This window comes from Geotrypetes seraphini, chromosome 3 (assembly GCF_902459505.1).
Source record: "Geotrypetes seraphini chromosome 3, aGeoSer1.1, whole genome shotgun sequence".
Lineage (NCBI taxonomy): Eukaryota > Metazoa > Chordata > Amphibia > Gymnophiona > Dermophiidae > Geotrypetes > Geotrypetes seraphini.
Genome location: NC_047086.1, coordinates 279,584,842 through 279,607,310, shown reverse-complemented (window position 1 = coordinate 279,607,310; position 22,469 = coordinate 279,584,842). Strand labels below are relative to the sequence as shown.

Below are 22,469 nucleotides of genomic sequence, written 5' to 3'. Positions count from 1 at the left end.
CAGAAAGAATTTCTTCGGAGATAAAATCTCCAGATCCAACAACCAGATCAGTGCGTTGTTTAACATTTGGCGCTCCTTAACTACAAAAAAGGACCCATCCTTGCTCCCCTCGTCTCTATCAGCAGATGCCCTTGCAAAATTCTTCAATGAAAAGGTTACCACCCTAAGATGCTCCTTTCCACCTACAGTCTCCTACAACTCCCTAATCTCTACTGACCTCAACCCTTCCCTACCCGTCTCCAATCCCATTCCAGCCGACAGATCCTGGACCGTTTTTGAGCTTGTTTCCGAATTGCAAGTCTCCAAACTCTGCCTCAAACTTAAAACTTGCAAATGTACCTTGGATCCTTTCCCCTCCTACCTATTCGAGAATATCTCTACACAGGCCATCGCTTCCCTCACCAAACTTATAAACGATGCTCTAACATTGGGCCTTTTCTCCTCCGAAATGGGACATATTGCACTAACCCCTCTACTGAAAAAGTCCGACCTTAACCTCTCTATTCCCTCCAATTACCGTCCAATAACAAATATCCCTTTCCTAACCAAGATGTTAGAATCCATCATATCCACTTAACTCTCATCCTACCTAGAAAGATTCTCTATACTCCTACCCCACCAATTCGGCTTCAGACCCAACTTCAGCACCGAATCCCTATTAGCCTCACTAATCTCTAAGGTACAACAACTTCATTCTTGCAACAAATTAGCTGTACTTCTACAATTCGACCTCTCCGCAACTTTTGACGTCGTCCATCATGATATCCTAATCTTCCAACTCTCTGAAATAGGCATAAGTTCCACAGTCCTAGACTGGTTCTCGAAATTCCTACGCTTACGCTCCTACACCGTTAACATAAACGGTACCTCATCCCCTCCCTGGAAGCCGATATGTGGAGTCCCGCAAGGCTCACCCCTCTCTCCTATCCTTTTCAATATTTACATGTCCTTTTTGAAACTCCTTCATCTATCCCCCCTGGAAACTCTCTACACCTATGCTGATGATATCCTCATCCTCCTTGAGACCGACTCGAATCTCACTAACCTCGCTGAGAACATATCCGCATGTATAATGAACTTTCAATCCTGGGCACATTCTGTACAAATGAAATTGAACGAGTCCAAAACAAAACTACTTTGGCTCGGCCCAATATTAGGTCATTTACCCACCTCCATCCCATTATCTTCCGGCTCCACTCTTCAGCTTGAGTTTTCAAGCAAAGTCCTTGGCATCATCATAGACTCCTCTCTCTCCTTCAATGACCACCTCAACTTCTTGGTAAAAAAAATGCTTCTTTAGTCTTCATATGCTGAGGAAAGTGAGATCATACTTTCATCATTCTCACTTCGTCGTCCTTTCTAGACTGGATTATTGCAACTCCATCTATTTAAGCCTAACTAAAAAAAAAACTCCATAGACTTCAGCTAATCCAGAACGCCGCGGCCAAGCTTATTTTCGCTAAAGGCAAGTTTGACCACGTCTCCCCACTCCTGTCCAAACTTCACTGGCTCCCAGTTCACTCAAGAGTCCTCTTTAAATGTGCCTGTTTAGCTTTCAAGATCCTACATGGCATCCTCCCTCCCGTTATCCCACTCTTCTGGAACTCCTCTAACCCTAGATCCTCCCAAAAACTGAAACTATCATTCCCCTCTGCAAAAGGTATATCCCGCGTAGGAAAACTAGGAACATCCCTCCCCTTTAGAACCACAGAACTCTGGAACAACCTCACATCCCCGCTCAGAATTTCAAGCTCCCTCCAATCCTTCCGCAAACACCTGAAAACTTGGCTCTTTTCAAAAATTTAACACCTCTCGCTCTTTGGTACCCTGTCCCTCTTTATCTTCCTAGCTCCTTTCCTATAACCCTTCATTGTAGCTACTTTTCAACCTAACCCTGTAAACCATGCCGAGTTCTACGCTTGTGGAAATGGTGCGGTATACAAACCTAAGGTTTAGTTTAGTTTATATGTTCAGGCATGGCACTTAGACATTACTGCTGAATATTTATGTAACTTTATATATATATTTTGTCCATATCTTATATATTTGTAAAATTATATAGATATTACCTAACTAAAAATTTATTTTGGCATTTTTTGAAGCATATTTTCTAAGCTTAGAAATGGCTCCAGGACAGGCTGAAAGCAGTCTCTGAGGATCGCTGGATGCTTGCGATCGAAGCTAGTATGGTACTGGCTGGCAAGCAGGCAAGGAGGGAGAACTTAGGATCGATGGTGCAGGGTGTTGGGAGGGAGAGATCAGTGCTGGCCCAGGTGAGGGCTGAAGGAGGTCAACCTAAGCATGGGTTAAGGGATTTTAGACCATTTTTAGGTCTAAAATTGTACCTTGACCTATTAGGAGGTCGACTTGGACTCAAGTATATATGATATATGGATGGGCAGCTGAATATTGCTGTTAGGTGTTATTGATTCACCTTCAGTCTACTCCAAATCCTGCCTATTTTAAACATTTTAGCTGTATAAAGCTTTAGCCATAAAACTGAAAGAAAGCAGTTATGTGGTTGTCACTCACTGCCTAACAACATAACTGCCTTTGAATATTGGCCCTGTGGAAGCATGTTAGCAGAGAGGCCATGCACACATGGAATGTAACTGAGAGATTGTCATTTAACAATGATACAATATATTTTAGGTACTCTAATTTAAATGGAAGTTCTACTCCCAGCAAACATGCTAATTCAAAGATTTAAAATGACGATCCTTTCTTACAATTTAAAGCCTTAGATAAAAGATGCTTACATAATGAATTACCTGCTGTTAGATATTTCTCTTTAGCTCGTGCTCTTTCATCTGCATCAAAGTACCATACTGTTATTGCGTACCTAGGAAAGGATTTGAAATGATTAAAATTCCTCAAATTTCTAAAAATTATTTATAGCATACAATGCAAGATTTTCAATTTAAAGGTGCCAAGCTATTATAATAAGAAACAGTATGGTACCACCAAGATGCAATCACTTAGGACACAAAATTTAAAAAAATAAAAAAAAAATCACTGGCTATTCTGGTTTACTAGTGTGTGATATTCATCAAACCACTAACATTTAATCCACTAACTACAACAGAATTCAGAAAAACATGGATTAAGCAAAGAGAATCTTTATTAGCAAAGCGATAAGAGAAGACACAGAGATTGGTTGAGAATTCATTGAATCATGCAAGAAATGGAGCTGGGCAGACCAGATGGGCTAAGTAGTTGTTATCTGTTGTCATTTTCTATAAAAGTGGAAAGAATATGGTTGGAAAGTCAGTCTTGTAATCAATTCCCAGCAAGAGCAAATGGACAAAGAATGGAATTGAAACACATTGATGGTTTGGTAACAGCAGGCTACAAATTCCAACCAACCAGGTTCTGCCTACAGATGATCAAGCAATGATCAGTAAGTTCATGGAGAACTAGAAGTCTAGGTGTTGAAGCAATAGCCTTGCTAGGTTTTAGTTGCTATTCAGACTTATCGTCAGGAGTTATCGTTAGTGGCATGGGGAGAATTTTTGAAGTGGCAGGCAAAAAATGTTCAATTAGAACTCTGATAAAGGAAATTACCTATAAATTATTATATAAATAAATGATATACAACTCCAAATAAATTTAATAAGTTTAATCAGGAACTTCAGACAGATGCTTTAGAATCTGCACATAAGAGAGGTGTCTTCTGCATAGTGTGTTAAAATAGCAGAATATTGGGAATCTATTGTCAAAGGTGAAATAACAGGATAGAATTAGAAAATGAACCTAAACATTTTATTACTAAAAACTAAAAATGGTACCTAAAAATTTGGGGAAATGTTTTAAGGAGAATAATAAAAATGGAGTTAATGGCAATGAGGTGTGAAATTATAGGACATTAGAAAAGGATGGGGCTCCTGCACTTGAGAAATAGTGGTGTAGACTAGGGCAAATTAGGTGGATAGTAAAGCTCACAAATATTCAGAATAGAAAATATGAGGAAGCCAAAAAGTTTGAAAGGCTGGTAGTTTATCCTGGATAGAAAAAAGTAATGTGAGGGGTGAGGCATACTAGGAAACAGATGGTGAACTAAGGGAGCTGGTGTCTAAGAAACATGTATAAAAATAAAGACAGGGGAAGATGATAGGATTATTCTTGATATACCGTTATTGACATAAGTATTCAGCAGTGCATAATTAAAAACATACAACTGGAAAATACATCATACAATATAATACAAATTGCAGCAATACCAACTTTAGCAAAAAGTAGATTCAATAATTACCAAACCCTTTTTTATACTATTTCACCAGTACAGAACCATAATGCTGTTTAAACAGTACTATTTTCAATAATTTCCTAAAGGATAAATATGACATGTCATTGAAAACTTGCCAAACAAGGAATTCTACAGAGCAAGACCCATATACAAAAAGGCTTACTTCTTGTTGAGACCAATTTAATTTGAATAAGACCAGGCAACAAAAATTACTCCTTCTTTAGAGGAGGCACTAGATCTTTGTGTGCAATATCTAGTTAACTTATTTGCCAAATACACTGGAGATTTTGCATGCCAAGCTTTAAACAATATGCAAAACACTTTAAACTTTATACACTGGTCCACAGGCAACCCAAATAAATTGTACAATACAGAAGTCAAAAAGTCTAGTGGCAGTATTTTGGACTAACTGCAGCCGATGCACATTGCCCCAACTTGAACTAAGAAAAAGGGTGTTGCAATGATCCAACCTATATGTTATGAAGGTAGGTATCAACTTTTGTAAGATTTTCTAATTCCAAAATCAGTTTTAAATGAAGCAACATTTGTAAATGGTGGAAGCTTGACTCCACCTCAGCAAAGACGGAACGAGGCTACTTGCAAGCAACATCAAGAGAGGAATTGAGAAGTTTTTAAACTAGGAAGAAGGGGAAAGCCAACAGTTGACCAAGAGTCGATGGTTCAGGGACCGGTATATCCAGAGGATACCGTGCAGGAAGACAGAGGGAAGACTCACCGGATCATAGGCAAGACAGAAATCCTGACGAATCGAAAGGGACACAAGAGGGAAGGAAATGCAAGAAAGTAACAGGCCGCAAACTCAAGTGTATGTACACGAACGCAAGGAGCCTAAGGAATAAGATGGGGGAATTGGAAGCTATGGCACAAAAAGATAACCTTGACATCATCGGCATCACGGAAACATGGTGGAACTAGGAAAACGTCTGGGGCACTGTGCTACCGGGATACAAACTATACCACAGAAACAGAGAACACACCGGAAATGAAAAATAAGTTAGTCTCTATGGGTCAAAATTCCAGGAACAAATGGAACGGAAACGAAGATCGGCAGTCCGAAGAAATTGATGGAGAAATGACGGACGAGATTAAACGCAACTGCAAAGGAGGCAACGCAGTTATCGTGGGTGACTTCAATTATCCGGGGATAGACGGAACCTAGGCACCTCCGGCTATGGTAGGAAGACCAAGTTCCTGGATGCTGTAGGCAATTGCTTCCTGGAACAACTTGTCAAGGAAAATACGAGAGGAAATGCAATTCTGTACTTAATTCTAAATGGACTACGAGGACCGGCGCAAAGTGTAGAAGTAGAAGGGACGCTGGGAAGCAGTGATCACAATATGATCCACTTCAACCTGGACATGGGGGTGAAACATCAATCCAGAACAACGACCATGGCACTGAACTTCCGAAAAGAGAATTACAAAGGGATGAAACTCATGGTGGGGAAGAAGATTAAGAAGAGGATAAGCACTGTAAAAACGCTAGAGCAAGCATGGTCCCTTTTTAAGGATACAGTTACTGAGGCGCAAATCTATATATATCACATATCAACAAGGGATCCAAGAGGAAAAAGATCAAGGAACTGGCATGGCTCACTGTAGCGGTGAAGGAAGCGATCAGAGACAAGAAGACTTCGTTTAGGGAATGGAAAAAGTCAAAAACGGACGAAAACAGGAAAAAGCACGAACACCAAAGTAGGTGCCATAAGGTGGTAAGAGGGGCCAAAAGAAACTACATAGAAAAAATAGCCAAGGAGGCAAAAAAACTTCAAGCCATTCTTTCGATATATTAAGGGTTAACGACCCGCAAGGAAGTGGTGGGGCCGTTGGATGACCATGGAATAAAGGGAGTGCTAAAGGAGGACAAAGCCATCGCTGACAAACTGAACACATTTTTTGCGTCTGTATTTACCGAAGAGGATATACACAACATACTGGAAGTCGACAGGCTATATGCAGGAAACAAAGATGGGAAACTGTCAGGGTTGACGGTCAGTCTAGAAGAGGTATTCAGGCAAATTGATAGGCTTAAAAACGATAAATCCCTGGGACCGGATGGCATCCATCCAAGGATAATCAAGGAACTGAAAGGGAGTATAGTTGAACTGCTTCAACTAATAGCCAATCTGTTGATCAAATTGGGAAAGATTCCGGAAGAATGGAAGGTGGCGAATGTTAAGCTGATCTTCAGGAAAGGTTCGAAGAGAGATCCGGGAAACTACAGACCGGTGAGTCTGACCTCGGTACTGGGAAAGATGGCAGAGGCATTGATAAAGGACCACATCATTAATCACCTTGACGGACACGATCTGATGAGGACCAGCCAACACAGCTAGGGCAAAGGAAGATCTTGCTTGACAAACTTGCTGCACTTCTTCGAGAGAGTAAACAGGTAGATAGACAAGGGTGACCCGGTTGACATTGTATATCTGGATTTTCAGAAGGTATTCGACAAGGTTCCACATGAACGACTACTTTGAAAAATTGCAAGCTATGGAATCGAGGGTGAAATACAGTACTCCTCCGATATTCGCGGGGGTTCTGTTCCAGGAACCCCTGCGAATGTCAAAAAAACACGAATACGGTTTTTAGACAGGGGAGATAGGAGAAGGCAGCCGGAGCGCCGGCGAGTGAAGGAAATCACTCGCTGTATGCTCCGAACACCTCTTCCTATACTAAAGTCGGGCCTCACTAATCAGAAGCTGCATGTCAAAGCAAATGACCTGGAAATTGGTACGACGAGTGAGGTGATTAAATTTGCACGACGATATGAAGTTATTCAGAGTAGTGAAGACGTAAGAGGACTGCGAAGACCTGCAACATGACAAAAACACGATTGAGAAATGGGTCACCATATGGCAAATGAGGTTTAACGTAAATAAGTGTAAGGTAATGCATGGCGGTAACAAAAATCTTATACACGAATACAGGATGTCCGGTGCGGTACTTGGAGAGAACCCCAGGAAAGAGACTTGGGAGTACAGTCGACAAGTCGATGAAACCATCTGCACAATGTGCAGCGGCAGTGAAAAGGGCGAACAGAATGCTAGGAATGATTAAGAAGAGGATCACAAACAGATCGGAGAAGGTTATCATGCCGCTGTACCGGGCCATGGTATGCCCTCACCTGGAATACTGCATCCAGCACTGGTCGCCATACATGAAGAAGGACAAAGTGCTACTCGAAAGGGTCCAGAGAAGAGCGACTAAAATGGTTAAGGAGCTGGAGGAGTTGCCATACAGTGAGAGATTATAGAAACTGGGCCTCTTCTCCCTTGAAAAGAGGAGACTGAGAGGGGACATGATCGAAACATTCAAGATAATGAAGGTGAAAGGTCACTTTGGGCAGCCAAAAAACCTAGAGACTTGAAGAAAGCACAGATGGCTTATTAACATACGTATGCGACTCCCAAGCTCCAAGCTGGTTTCAGAAATGCCGAAACCAGGACGTTACAGAGATATTTATACATTCTTCTGGCTATACAACTGAATTCTAGAAAAAACTTTTCACGTGTTATTTTTCTTAACAATCATTGGTCCTCAGCTCACACTAGAAGGTCACTAGCAAGTCACTTATTTGGGCCCTGCAGTCTTTCTGTAACATGTCTTTTATGCTGAGATAGCCATAAGAAGTTAGAATGTCCACGCTAACACCCAGTAAAGGCAGGCTAGAATATGAGATAAGTTAGGTCTGCAGCTAAACATAATTCAGCATTTTATTAAAGAGAAAACTTAGTTCAACACTTAGGAAAACCAGTCCCAGATTCCTTCAGTCCCCCCTTTCAGGCTAGTCGAATGAAGTAGGAAGGAGACGAGCCTGATAAAGTTCAAGAAGGAGGAAAGTCAGGATCAGTTGTAGGGACTGGTTGATACTTGGGGGAAAGCGCAAGGGCCATAGCAGCAATGGAACGGTCAACAGCAGAGTCAACAGTTCAGTGGGGCAGCTTTATGGCTATGGGGACCACACAGGGCAGGCAGCAAAGGAGTAGAGAAGACAGGGCGGCAACCAGCAAGATGGTCTTCATTACTGAACCAGAGGGCAACCAGGAGCCGAAGGTACCAGAGAGCCAGTCTGAAGTAAGGTCACGCCAGATCTGGACAGGAACATGAGCCAGTTTGGTGATACGATCCACAACATCCTCAATCGCTTTACTCAAGTTCAAGGCAGCAGTTGGAGAGGTTGAATTTGCCACAGGCACTACCTTCTGTCTAGAGCTAGGCAGTTCTGATAGATAGCAGTGCGCATTTTAGCATTCGCTCTGCCAATGGTACTCAAAGCTCGGGTGGTCTCATTAGTTATCAGTTCGAGTTCAGCTTGTAGACGAATAATGCAGTTCAGCATATAGATTGGGGTCTGATAGCCCCAGGTGTCATCCTCAGCCCATGTGGTAGGTCCATAAGCAGTGATGATCCGTTCTGCAGGACAGTCATCTCCTCATTCACCTATTTTAAGGGAATTACTGGAAGTAGACCGCTTTTGGCGACCCCTGGTGTTGAATACAGGGGCTCCCAGGTGTTCACCATCGGCCAGCGGTAACAGGAAGAAGCTGGGACGGATCATGCAAAGTACACATGTACCAGTCTAGTTAGCAAGCAACCAAGAGTAGGCAAACAGATCACAGAGCCAATATCAACTATCAGGAGCTGACCATCATTCATAGGAAGTTTCATTAAGCAGTGTCTGAAGGGCGCTGAAGACAGTGGGAAGCAACAATGGAGGTTCGCAAGGCCCATCGTGAAGGTCGTGGATCTGACGTAAAAGTGAGGTTCTCTGAAATCAGGTTTAACATGTCCAGCTGCTTTGCCTCCCATGACCACTGTTCTCCCATACCAGTCCCTCCTCATACAAAACAATTGCTAACATTAAGAGTCTGACCTATAGTTTTAGCAAACTGTATAAACAGATTTCTAGTGATTACAGGAATATCAGTATCTACTTTTATAATTTCATAAAACTGGGGAAACACCACAGAGTGATGGACAGGAGCACATGAGCAGGATACAATACGGACATATACATCAGTACCTGGGTCTCATCTTTTACCATCAATATACAATGCCATGCGGTCTCTGGCCTTCTGGACTTGGACATTGGCATTCCAGTTATGTGGGTCAGCGATAGTGAAAACCATGGGATTACAATAGCCTGTAGTACACAAGGGGCCATGGCTAGGACCTAAAGTAAGGGAGGCAGAGGGGGTATTGGCTGGGTATTTATGAGGGTTCTTGAAGGTGGCCCATGAGACACATTCCCATAAAGGGAAGGTTTCCTCATAGGGGCAGTTCTTAAAGGCATCAGGTTATACAGACATATATACTTAGCACATTTGGTATAATAACACTGTCAGTCTAGGGAGCCACATAAAACTGTAGTAGGGGCAAAACCATGACCCTGGGCAACATCAAATAACACACATGTATCAAAATACAAAGACACCGGGCGAGTGGGGTCTACAATAAAAGTCTACTTGATAAGTGGATCCTCAACATTATCAATGCAGATTTCCGCCCACTTTTAAACTTCATCACCAGTAGGTTGGAAACAGAAAATACCCTGTTTGACACTTTCTGTACTTAACTCCATCATGCAAACAAACATCAGGCAAAGGGACTATGGGCCCTTATTAAGTACAATAGGAAAGAAATACAGAAGAAAGAAACATAAGGCAATGAGGGCAACACAAATATCAGATATATATATACTAACATAGGAAGCTCATTTTTCTTTCAGGCACAACTTAGAAAACTTCAAACAGTTATACTCAAGTCACTTGCTAAAGGCAGTGGTGAACCACAGGCAGTCAATTAAACTCAAACACTTGTAAAGAATTATATTCAGAACACCTGCTAAGTACAGTGGTAAATATTCAGAACTTTTGAGGTCTTAGAAAGCTTCAGCTGAAGATCCGTGTTTTAGTGGAACCAAGTTTCATGTCCGGACACCTTGACAACTGTAAGAGAAGAAATTAGGACAGTAAAAGGACCTATCCATCTAGGTTTCAGGGGATCCGACTTCCAAGTTTTCAGCCATACTGTATTTCCAGGGACATACCCATGGATTTGTGTAGCTATTGGTGGTGGGGCCCTTTCCAGGACCCATTTGTGGAGCTCCTAAAGAGCTTTAGCTAAGGATTGGACCTGACTCTGGAAGATATCTGATCCCAGAGTAGCAAAGGAACCAGGGTCTGGATTTACAATGGGTGGTGGCTGAACATGAGCTGAAATGGGGACTGTTTAGTGGGTTTAGATGGGGTGCATCTAATCTGAAAAAGAACAGAAGGCAACAAGATAGGTCAGGGCAGATTGGTTTCTTCAATTCGTTTGGTGAGAAGGGTCTTAAAGATTCTGTTCATCCTTTCAGCTCTGGGGCTGGTAAGCAGCATATACTTTCCATTCAATTCGGAGGGCTTGAGCAGTTTGTTGTATGACACCAGCAATGAAGACGGGGCCGTTGTTGCTGCCTATGGAAACAAGGAGACCGAAGCACAGAATTATATCTTTCAGGAGGTATTTGGTTACATCCCTGGCGCGTTCAGTGCAAGTAAGGAAGGCTTCAACTCATCTATTCAGGGTGTCTGTGAAGACTAGGAGGTGACTGAGGGAACGGGAAATGGGCATGTGGGTAAAATCTACAGATGGGACCTGTATCGAATGTGTTCCAATGGGTTGGTGTCCAAGAGGTGGCAGTCATCTGATTGGGGGATTTATTCTAGAACCGACAACACACTGTCGGACCATAATATTTTGACAATCGTGAGGGCCAGGTGTTGAGGAATGACTAGGGTACCCGCTGTGCTTGCGTTTGAAGTATCAGTGTGTCCACCCCTCTTTCAGGACAGACTGGCCCGAAAGAATGTGGACCCAAGTCTGTTCCTGAGAAGTGTACTGGGGTGTAAGGGTGTCCAGAAAAGGAATGAGGGTGTACAGAGGATTCGAAGGAGAGGGCAGAGGCTGGCAGCTCAGGCTGTGTGGTCAGCAAGGGCATTGCCAAGTGAGACGAGATCAGTGACACAACGGTGGGCTCGACAGTGCATAACCGCAATATGGGAGGGCAATTTGATGGCCTCAAGTGTAGATGTTGCAAGACTAAAGAGGCAGAATATCGCAGGGCAGAAGTGAGGGCATACAGCTCAGCTGCTTGGGCAGAAGGGCCAGAGAGCAGGGGCCTGAGTCAAAAGTTTTGGAAGGCATCATACAGAGGGCGGGCAATAGTAGAGAAATCAAGGATCCAGATACGACAGTATCCGACAATACCAAGGAAGGTGCGCAGGGCTTTGCGATTGTCAGGAACAGGGAGACTACAGACAGCCTGGACACGGGTGTAGGAAGGGACCTGGTACCCTGGAAGATTTGAAAGCCAAGGTAGATGACACGAGGAAGATATACTTGGAATCAGTGTAAATATGGCCACAGGAAAATTTAAAAGGCAGACCCACTATCTGTATCAGGTTCCTACCCCAAAGAGATGACTTGTAAAAATTAAGCTAAAATGCAGCTCCCGGTCCATCCACTAAGCAGGGTAGTCTGACACAAGCGCTCTCTAAAGCAGCAGTCCCTTCACTATCATCTGACTAACAAAAATATTTACTTCCATTCAAAAGCATTCCTAAAAATTACATTCTTATACCTAAAAGTTACATTGTTATACTAAGCTTACATGATTTATAAACAGAAATACAAAACAAAGATTGGAATATACAGTAAAACTTTGGATTGCAAATAGCTTGGTTTGCAAGTGTTCTACAAGACAAGCAAAACATTTGATTAAATTTTAACTTGATATACCAGCAACGTCTTGCAATACACGTACATACAGTATACAAGCATCACATTATCACAACTGAACCAATGGTTCTTCTCTCTATGACGCTGCAAGAGTACAGTGACTGTTCCAAACGAACAAGGGCTTGCAATACAAGTATGTATATTTTTGTACATGAGTGCCCTGGACTACATGCTTCTGGAACAAATTATGCTCCCAAACCAAGGTTTTACTGTACTCACAAAAGATAATCCATACACACAACTTTAAACCTTTTTATTTTTTTTTCCCAATTAACATAGGTCTAAGTAGAGACTTACTCCCCCTCCCTTCAGAATTTCACAGAGGAGAGAGAGTTGCTTAAAGATCAAAGAGATCAAATTACAGATGTAGTCTTTTCAGAATTTTAAATTTGGACAAATAACTTCTAAATTTGGACAAATAACTTCTAAATTTGGACAAAGAACTTCTTTTTAGCATTGAATAAGTTCCAGAAATCATATTTTTTGTTTACATTCATTTCTGAATATACATAAACATTTTATAACATAGCCAAAATTTTAAATCTAAACCTACTTATCTGTTTCAGGAAAACTGAATTTGAAGTGCTGAAAACTTCATGGCCCTTATCAGCACAAAAGGAGGAGGAGGGATACTCCCCCCCTCCTTCTTTGAACAACTGACAGTTTGAAATTACACTGATACATTTGGACAGACAGAACTCATAAGGAACCCGGAATACTGCAGGTCTTGGGAATCAGATGAAGGGAAGAAACTGGCAAGGTCTGAAGCAAGGGCGGTGTTGAATAGAGTGGGGCTATGTTTTAAAGCCCTGGGGTAGACGGGTCCAGGTTACTTGGGAGGTTTGTCCAGTGGAAGGGTTTTCCCATTGGAATGCAAAATTGGCTGACTGGAAGAAGAACCGATAGCAAAAGAATGCATAAAAATCTGACGGGTTATGTCCTCTTCCAGGGAGCCAGAGGAGGCCAGCCCACACCAAACGTCGGCCATTCTAACTGGCACAGACGAATAAGGGTTGATTTGTTAAGTGTAGTCCCATAATCAGAACCAAATCCCTTTTTAAAATTAACTAACATTGTATCAAGGGGTCCCCATAGGTAGACTGACATCCCCCCATTGTGCAATGGAGGACAGAAACACTTCCCTGTATTCCTGGCCCTGCCCGTCTCCGGACTAGGGAAACACAGTAGTAACAGGTCCACACTCGCTTCGTCCTCAAGGACATCTCAGACACTCTCAAACACACAAAACACAACAGACTTCAGTTTAGTTACACAATCAGAAAATAACAGTTTCTAGAATCCCTCCCCACGACTTCAATGATGGATCAAGTCATTTACTAGAGCAAGGGAAAAGAAAAAGGAGGATTGATCATAACATAACAGAAACATGGTGGAATGAAGAAAACAAATGGGACACAGTACTACAGGGATACAAACTATATAGAAGGGATCGAGAAGGGCAGAAAGGTGGAGGTATTGCCCTATATGTTAAGGAAGGAATAGATTCTGTTGGAATGATTACAACAGACAGGAAAGAGAAGCTGGAGTCCCTCTGGATCAAAATTCCTGGTCAAAATGGCGCAGATACAAAAATTGGCCTTTACTATCGTCCCCCAGGACAGGCGGAAGACACTGATTCAGAAATGATGGAGGAAATCAAACAAGTATGCAAGACAGGCAATGTAGTTATATTGGGAGACTTCAATCTCCCAGGAATAGACTGGAAACTAGGAGCCTCCAACTGCGGCAAGGAGGCAAAGTTCCTGGAGGTGCTAGGGGATTGCTTCCTGGAGCAAATGGTAAAAGAGCCGACAAGAGGCGACGCCACCTTGGACTTGGTCCTAAATGGTCTCACGGGACCGATAACAGAAGTAGAAGTCATGGCTCCACTGGGAACGAGTGATCACAATGTAATCAACTTTAAACTGGACATCGGGAAAGGGAAACATGCCAAAACCTTAACCACCACCTTAAACTTTAAAAAGGGTAAATACGATTGCATGAGAGCCATGGTAACAAAACGACTTGAGAAGATGGTGGACAAACTTGAAACAGTAGATCAGGCATGGTGCCTATTGAAAAATACTATTGCAGAAGCGAAAGATCTCTACATTCCGAGGATTTCTAAAGATCGGAGAACTAAAGGCAAAGGAAAACCGGCATGGCTTACCATACAGGTGAAGGAAGCCATAAAAGAAAAGAAGGACTCTTTCAAAAAATGGAAATGCACAAAGACAACCGAAGCCTGGAACAAACATAAAGATGAACAGAAGAAATGTCACAAGGCGGTGAGGGATGCAAAACAGGACTATGAGGAAAAAATAGCCCGGGAGGCCAAAAACTTCAAGCCCTTCTTTAGATACGTGAAGGGGAAAAAACCTGCAAAAGAGGCAGTGGGACCCCTGGACGACAAGGGAAGAAAAGGGTACATCAAGGAAGATAAACAGATCGCAGACAAACTAAATTCCTTCTTTGCGTCCGTCTTTACGAAGGAGGACACCTCAACAATACCTGAAGCAGAGAAACTGTTTACAGGAGAAATAGAGGACAGCCTCACCACAGTTGAAGTGAACTTAGATCAGATATACTACCAGATCGACAAACTTAAAAGTGACAAATCCCCTGGACCGGATGAAATTCACCCAAGAGTCTTGAAGGAATTGAAGGTTGAAATTGGAGAGTTATTGCAAAAACTTGCAAACCTGTCAATCAGAACTGGTCAGATACCAGACGACTGGAAGAAAGCGAACGTCACGCCAATTTTCAAAAAAGGATCGAGAGGAGAACCGGGCAATTATAGACCTGTGAGTCTTACGTCTGTCCCAGGCAAGATGATTGAATCACTGATCAAGGATAGCATAGTTCAGCACTTGGACACACACGACTTGATGAAACCCAGTCAACATGGATTCAGGAAAGGGAAATCGTGTTTGACGAATTTACTCCAATTCTTTGAGACCGTGAACGAGCAAATTGATAGTGGAAAGCCGGTGGACATAATATACTTGGACTTCCAGAAAGCGTTCGACAAAGTTCCACACGAAAGACTTCTCAGGAAACTACAAAGCCATGGCATAGAGGGAGATATACAAAGATGGATAGGCAAATGGCTGGATAACAGGAAGCAGAGAGTGGGCATTAATGGGAAGTTCTCCGACTGGGAGATAGTGACTAGTGGTGTACCCCAGGGCTCAGTACTTGGACCGATCCTTTTTAATATTTATATCAATGACTTGGAAAACGAAACATCCAGTGAGATCATCAAGTTTGCAGATGACACAAAACTCTGCCGGGCAATCAGATCGCAGGAGGATAGTGAGGAACTCCAAAGCGATTTGTGTCGGTTAGAAAAATGGGCGGAGAAATGGCAGATGAAGTTCAACGTGGAGAAATGCAAGGTAATGCATTTAGGCAGTAAGAATAAGGAATATGAGTACAGAATGTCAGGTGCAAGTCTGGGAAAAAGTGTACAAGAAAGGGATCTGGGTGTACTGATAGATAGGACCCTGAAGCCGTCAGCACAATGCGCGGCAGCGGCAAAGAAGGCAAATAGAATGTTGGGCATGATAAAGAAAGGAATCTCGAGTAGATTGGAGAAAGTTATAATGCCGCTTTATAGGGCAATGGTCAGACCCCACTTGGAATACTGCGTCCAACATTGGTCTCCCTACCTAAAGAAGGATATAAAACTGCTGGAGAGGGTGCAGAGACGAGCAACCAAACTAGTGAAGGGTATGGAGAAACTGGTATATGAGGATCGACTTAAAACACTGGGATTGTTCTCCCTTGAGAAAAGGAGACTGCGTGGGGATATGATCGAGACCTTCAAAATACTGAAAGGAATCGACAAAATAGAGCAGAGAAGATTATTTACATTGTCCAATTTGACACGGACAAGAGGACATGAAATGAAGCTAAGGGGGGACAAGTTCAGGACTAATGTCAGAAAGTTCTGCTTCACACAGAGAGTGGTTGGCATCTGGAATACTCTCCCAGGGGAGATTATTGCAGAATCGACAGTCCTAGGCTTCAAAAGCAAACTAGATGCATATCTCCTTGAGAGAGGCATATAAAGTATGGTTGGCTATAAAATAAACCAGGTGTATACCTGGCAGGGCCTCCGCGTGTGCGGATCGCCGGACTTGATGGACCGAAGGTCTGATCCGGAGATGGCGCTTCTTATGTTCTTATGTTTGGTGGTCAACCCCAGACAGATACCTGTACTTTAAGCCAGGACTCGATTAATCAGTTGAGCCGGCCAGAGCCACGAGGTCTACAAATTCCAAGAGGAATTAAGCCGTCTTAGCAGACAGGTCAGTTCTCAGACCAGACACAAGTGACCAATCGAACTGCTGGTGGTCAAAAGACCTTCAAGTCCCTGTTCGGAAGCCAAATGAAAGGTCACTTTGGGCAGCCAAAAAACCTAGAGACTTGAAGAAAGCACAGATGGTTTATTAGCATATGTATGCGACTCCCGAGCTCTAAGCTGGCTTCAGAAGTGCCGAAACTAGGACGTTACAGAGATATTTATACATTCTTCTGGCTATACAACTGAATTCTAGAAAAAACTTTTCACGTGTTACTTTTCTTAACAATCATTGGTCCTCAGCTCACACTAGCAGGTCACTAGCAAGTCACTTATCTAGGCCCTGCAGTCTTTCTGTTACATGTCATTTATGCTGAGATAGCCATAAGAAGTTAGAATGTCCACGCTAACACCCAGTACAGGCAGGCTAGAACATGAGATAAGTTAGGTCTGCAGCTAAACATAATTCAGCATTTTATTAAAGAGAAAACTTAGTTCAACACTTAGGAAAACCAGTCCCAGACTCCTTCAAAGGGAATAGACTTAGTAAATAAAGACAGGTTGTTCACCCTCTCCAAGGTAGAGAGAACAAGAGGGCACTCTCTAAAGTTAAAAGGGGATAGATTCCATACAAATGTAAGGAAGTTCTTCTCCACCCAGAGAGTGGTAGAAAACTGGAACGCTCTTCCGGAGGCTGTTATAAGGGAAAACACCCTCCAGGGATTCAACACAAAGTTAGATAAGTTCCTGCTGAACCAGAACGTATGCAGGTAAGGCTAGTCTCAGTTAGGGCACTGGTCTTTGACCTAAGGGCCGCCACGTGAGCGGACTGCTGGGCACGATGTACCACTGGTCTGACCCAGCAGCGGCAATTCTTATGTTCATAACATGGTTAATTTGAGAACTGAAACATAAGTTGAAATCACAGTGAACACCCAAAACAGATATAGTAGGAGAAAGTTGTACCCTTGTGCCTTAAATTTCTGGAAATACTCTCTATGTGTTCTGAGTATGAAAATCAACATTGCTAATGTTTTTTCAATATTAAGTACCAAATTGTAATCATATAACCAATTACTTAATTGACTAAACTTACTATTAAGAACTCTGATAGCTAATTCTTGCTCATCATCTAGGAAGAAAAGTAACTGAATGTCATCAGCATAGAAATGAAAATTAATCCCCCAAGTATCAAGTATCTCAACCAAAGGCACAATTTTAAAAAATTGAGGATAACAAGGATCCCTGAGGGACATTAGATATTAATTTGCCCTTGGCAGATAATTAATTTTTCCAATACACAGAACAAGATTGGAAAAATAAGATATAAACTAACTTAGTACTGTGGATCCTATACTAATTTCACGGAGTCTAGCCACCAATGTCGTGTGATAATTACTGTTCAAATCGAGCTGGATCCACCACACATTCAACCCTTTTCCCATTTTTACCAGAATGTCACCAACAATATCTAGCAACAAAATATTCAGTACAGTATTATGATTATTTCTGTAACCTGACTGATGTGTATGAAAAACTTTGTCTCAAGTCATTCAACTGGGCCAGGATGACTTTTTCTAATGTTTTTGTGAAAAAAAAAAAAATTTGAAATGGGTTTAAAGTTTTGATAATCAGATTGATTTTGTCTGCCTTTTTTACAAATTGAAGTAATGATGCCTCCTTTAAACTATCAGAGACAACACCTGAGGACAATGATAAATTCAGAATGTGACATATAAAGGAGGGCCAAAATACTACTACTCAAGGATAAAATTCCATGAGGCAGAATAATGATCTCAGTGGGAATTGTGATGTATTATCAAGAAGGTTACAATTATTATATTTGTGGAAGTTGCTTTGCTGTTTTGTTTGGATAAGAAAATGGAAAAATAAATGAAATTATTATTAATGTTTAGTTACAGCAATGCAAGCCTGATGGGTTGACCTTTTAGTTGTTTATAAAAAAATTTAAGTCATTTTCATGAAAAGAGATTTTTAGGATGGTACAAAGCAAACAAAATAAGAGACATAAAATAACATCATACAATCTAAATATCTAGAGCAGGGGTGCCCAACACGTTGATCGTGATCGATCGGTAGATCCCGAAGGCAAAGTGAGTCGATCGCGGAGCTCTAGACTCGCGTTGCCTTCACAATCTACCAGGCCGATCAGCCTGCCTCTCCCCAACGTCAATTCTGTCATCGGAGAGGAAGCTCCGGGCCAGCCAGGCAGTGATTGGCTGGCCCGGAACTTCCTCTCCGACAGCAGAATTGACATCGGGGCGAGGAATGCTGGTCGGCCTGATGCTTCTGCAGGGAGAGCTTGGGGTGGCGGTGCTTGGAGGCCTGTTCCTTGATGGCGGTGGCAGTGGTTTGTGGGAGGGCAGGGAGAAAGAAAGAAAGGGGGAAGGCAGGGAGACAAAAGGAAAGAAGGGAAACAAAGAAAGAAAGGGAGCATGAAGAGAGAAATAAAGAAAGAGAAGCAGGGAGAAAGAAAGGGCAGGGAGAGAGTTGGGAGAGGGAATGAGGACTAGAGGAAAGGAAGCATACAGGCTGAAAGCAGGGAAGAAATATTGGATGCACAGTCAGAAGAAGAAAGTGCAACCAGAGACTCATGAAATCACCAGACAACAAAGGTAGAAAAAATGATTTTATTTTCAATTTAGTGATCAAAATGTGTCCATTTTGAGAATTTATATCTGCTGTCTATATTTTGCACTATGGCCCCCTTTTACTAAATCGCAATAGTGGTTTTTAGTGCAGGGAGTCTTTGAGCGTTGAGAGCAGCGCAGGGCATTCAGCGTAGCTCCCTGTGCTAAAAACTGCTATCGCGGTTTAGTAAAAAGAGAGGGGGGTATATTTGTCTATTTTTGTATGGTTGTTACTGAGGTGACAGTGCATAGAGTCATCATCTGTATTGACCTCTTTGAAAAATCCCTGGAATATAAATGATAATTAACATTTTCTCTGCGTACAGTGTGCTTTGTGTATTTTAAAAATTTTATTGTTGGTAGATCATTTTGATTTGGTCATTTTAAAAGTAGCTCGCAAGCCCAAAAAGTGTGGGCACCCCTGATCTAGTCTTATGAGCATGAGATTTGGAAGAAAATTATGGCAGTTAGTTAAGATAGAAATAGGATACCATTTTAAGAAGGAAGTTACGATGTGTTCACAGCATTACCCTAAAATGATGATATATAGAAATAAAATAAAACATAAATGAAATAAGGTGATTTTTTTTATTGGACTAATAATGCACCTGGAAGGGCAAGACCCGCCATTTTCCAGTGGCGGGCCTGCCGGCCGGAGGGTATATACCTCCTGTTTGCAAGGTACGGGGGCGGGGGAGGTTGAGGGTCAGTCAGTTGCCAGGTGTGTGGGTGTTTCGGGAAGGGTGTTCTGGCAGGAGGGAGTGGGCATGCCTCCTGCGTATTGTGGTTGGGTGGGGTGGGGTCTTGTGGGTTCCGACAGGAGGGATTGAGCTCTCCTGTCAGCAGATGCTTTTGGGGGGAAGTGGGGATGCTTCAGTGGGGGGTGGCATCCTGTCATCCAACTTCACAGGGGCGGGATGTTCGTGGGTTCTCTGCTGCTGCAGTTGCTGCCGAGCTGATCGCAGCAGGGAGAATCGGGGTGGTTAGGTGGGGTTAGACGGACAGATGCAATTCTATAATGAACAGATGCAATTCTATATAGGACCCCCATGTCTACTGTCAGGCAAATATACTATCTGGCAATCTATCACACTGGCCATCAAATTGTCCAGACCCTTTCTGAACAACATTTGTTCTTAGAAAGGGAGTCTGCTGAGAGTAGTCTTGGAGATAGAATCTCCCAGGCTGAAATCGAATAAGCTGAGACTTTGCTCATGACTCTGATATCAAGTTTTCAAGTTTATTTAAAATGTCTTATACCACCTAATCCGACTTCTAGGCGTTGTACAATTTCAGTAAAAAAACATATATTGACAATAGTACAAATTTAAAATAGACATCTTTAGGGGTGGTTAGTACATCCAAGGATGTTTTAACCAAGGACAAATAGGGACTGAACAGGGTAACTTACCAAATCCTGCCCTTAGTTGCCCAGGAATAATGACAATTGCACATATATTACCAGTCCAATATTGTTTATTAATATTAACTGTACATTTTTGTATCAAAAGGCATATGTGTGATGGAGACCCATCAGGCGTGAAAATTGCATCTCTCCTGAAGCAATACATGGTTTCAGGGAAAAACCTGCCACCAAGTTCACTTATATACTTTTGCAGTGCCTAGTATGACATCACACCTGTCAACCAATCAGCCAACAGAGGCCGTCCTTAGGTTTGAACAAAGAAATTTCTTTTAACACAGTTGCCAGGCTCAAAAAAAGTTTTACAAATCATATTTTTGTGAACACTTTTTTTTTCTCAGTAATTCTTTAACAGTTTAGCTTAAACCAGCTTTCTAACCAAGACTCAGTAATGCTGACAGCTTCAAATTTCACTGACACACACAAGAAAAGAAAAGACCCAGACCCCCCCTTACTGAGAATTTCCTAATATGGGCTTAAAGGAGCCCTGAAACAGCCAACAGGCCTCCTGGAATGTCACAGTGTAGAGAGAATTGCCTAGCTTAAAGGTCAGAGAGTCCAAATTGCAGATGTTGTTTTCTCAGGATTTCTTCAGGTTTAAAATATATAAAAATATTGTTTTCAAAACCAATTCTGTTTAATATACATTCCCATTCATTATCAAACAGCTTCTCATACGCATTCAGGGCCCCAAACATTCATAAATCACACGACATATTTTCATTCATATTTGATACTTATTTTTTTCTATACCCAGCATTGGAATGTAAAAGTAGATATGCTTCAAACTAACAAGCTCAAAAACATCTGTTATCAATTAGGCCATGAGGATCTTTTAGCACGAATCCTTTAGACCAAGGAACAGGCACAAAAAAGAACAGAAACAAAATGGAGGCAGACTAATACAAAATGGAATTATTAATACTCTTTAAGTGTTATGTATCTCTAATACCGGATTCCTCTATGATCTGGCTTAATAGCAAAATACATAGAGAATATTATTATGTTTTTCCTTATCTGTAGTGTTTTTCTGGCCATGGATGCAATCCATATTCAGAGTTGTTTATATTTCTGTACCAACTTTTCATAAGTTTCTATTGGGCGTGGGCTTGGCTTTAACTTTCACCTATGCCTCTAACTAGATTTACCCAGAACCACACGAAAAGGGGGCATCATATGTAGAGAAATCTACAACATACTCCACAAACATGTCCTGCACACTATCCATTCCATAACAGCTTTATAGCGCCCCCTACCAGCCAGCCAGCGCCACTACTCAGGACACATGGAAAAAAGGTTGAAACTACAACATTATAGAAAAGAAGAGGACATTTAAGGAAAGTACACTGGGAAGGGTTGCTGTGTTAAGAGAACATCCTGTTTTGCCCTTTCAAGGACACTTAGGTTTCAAAGGCATCGACAAATAGAAATGTTTTTAACTTTGTTTTAAATGGATTCAAAGAAGATTCCACACGTAAATAGTTAGGAACAGAATTCCAAAGGGAGGGAGCAGTTACTGTAAAAATACTCAACCTCATTGCATTAATAAGTTTGAGAGATGGAATATAATCCACCCCTGCTAAAATGAGCTGGGGCAAAGGCTCATTCTCTGCCAGGGTGAGCCCATACATCATGGTATGACAAGCATGTGCCACAAATGAGGGTGCTGCAGCTGCTTTAATTCCTAAGGGCAGCGCCTCAAATTGCCTCTTTAGGCTCACATCCACTCTGCGATCCTGCATATCCTTTAATACTATGCCCTCACTTGGCAGAGAAATGTACCTGATTACTTGAGCAACCAAGGAATCCACCTTAGGCTGAGCAAACATCTGATGACACTCCTGTGTCATAGGCTACAGGCTAGATATTGTTTTGGCAACCTTTAAAGAGCCCTCAGGAATATCCCAATTCTCCATGACTAACACGCGCATATCAGGATGCCAGGGAAAAGATGTGGGCTGAGCTCTTTCTCCATTTAGGATAGATCACTGAGCGGATGGTGTCTGCTGGGGTTCTAACTAACTTCCAGAGGGAGTC

General features: G+C 42.1%; 1 protein-coding gene across 3 annotated transcripts in view; it reads right to left on the bottom strand.

Annotated features, from left to right (window-relative positions):
* The window catches only part of EGLN1 (egl-9 family hypoxia inducible factor 1), a 164,414-nt gene that overhangs the window by 58,286 nt on the left and 83,659 nt on the right, over nucleotides 1–22,469 (bottom strand). For 2 of the 3 annotated variants that reach the window (XM_033938535.1, XM_033938534.1), the window contains exon 4: nucleotides 2,772–2,842. In XM_033938535.1, coding sequence (XP_033794426.1) covers nucleotides 2,772–2,842 — 71 coding nt within the window. Of the gene's footprint in view, nucleotides 1–2,759; nucleotides 2,843–22,469 lie in introns of all 3 variants that reach the window. The other variant, XM_033938533.1, reaches the window with a different exon arrangement.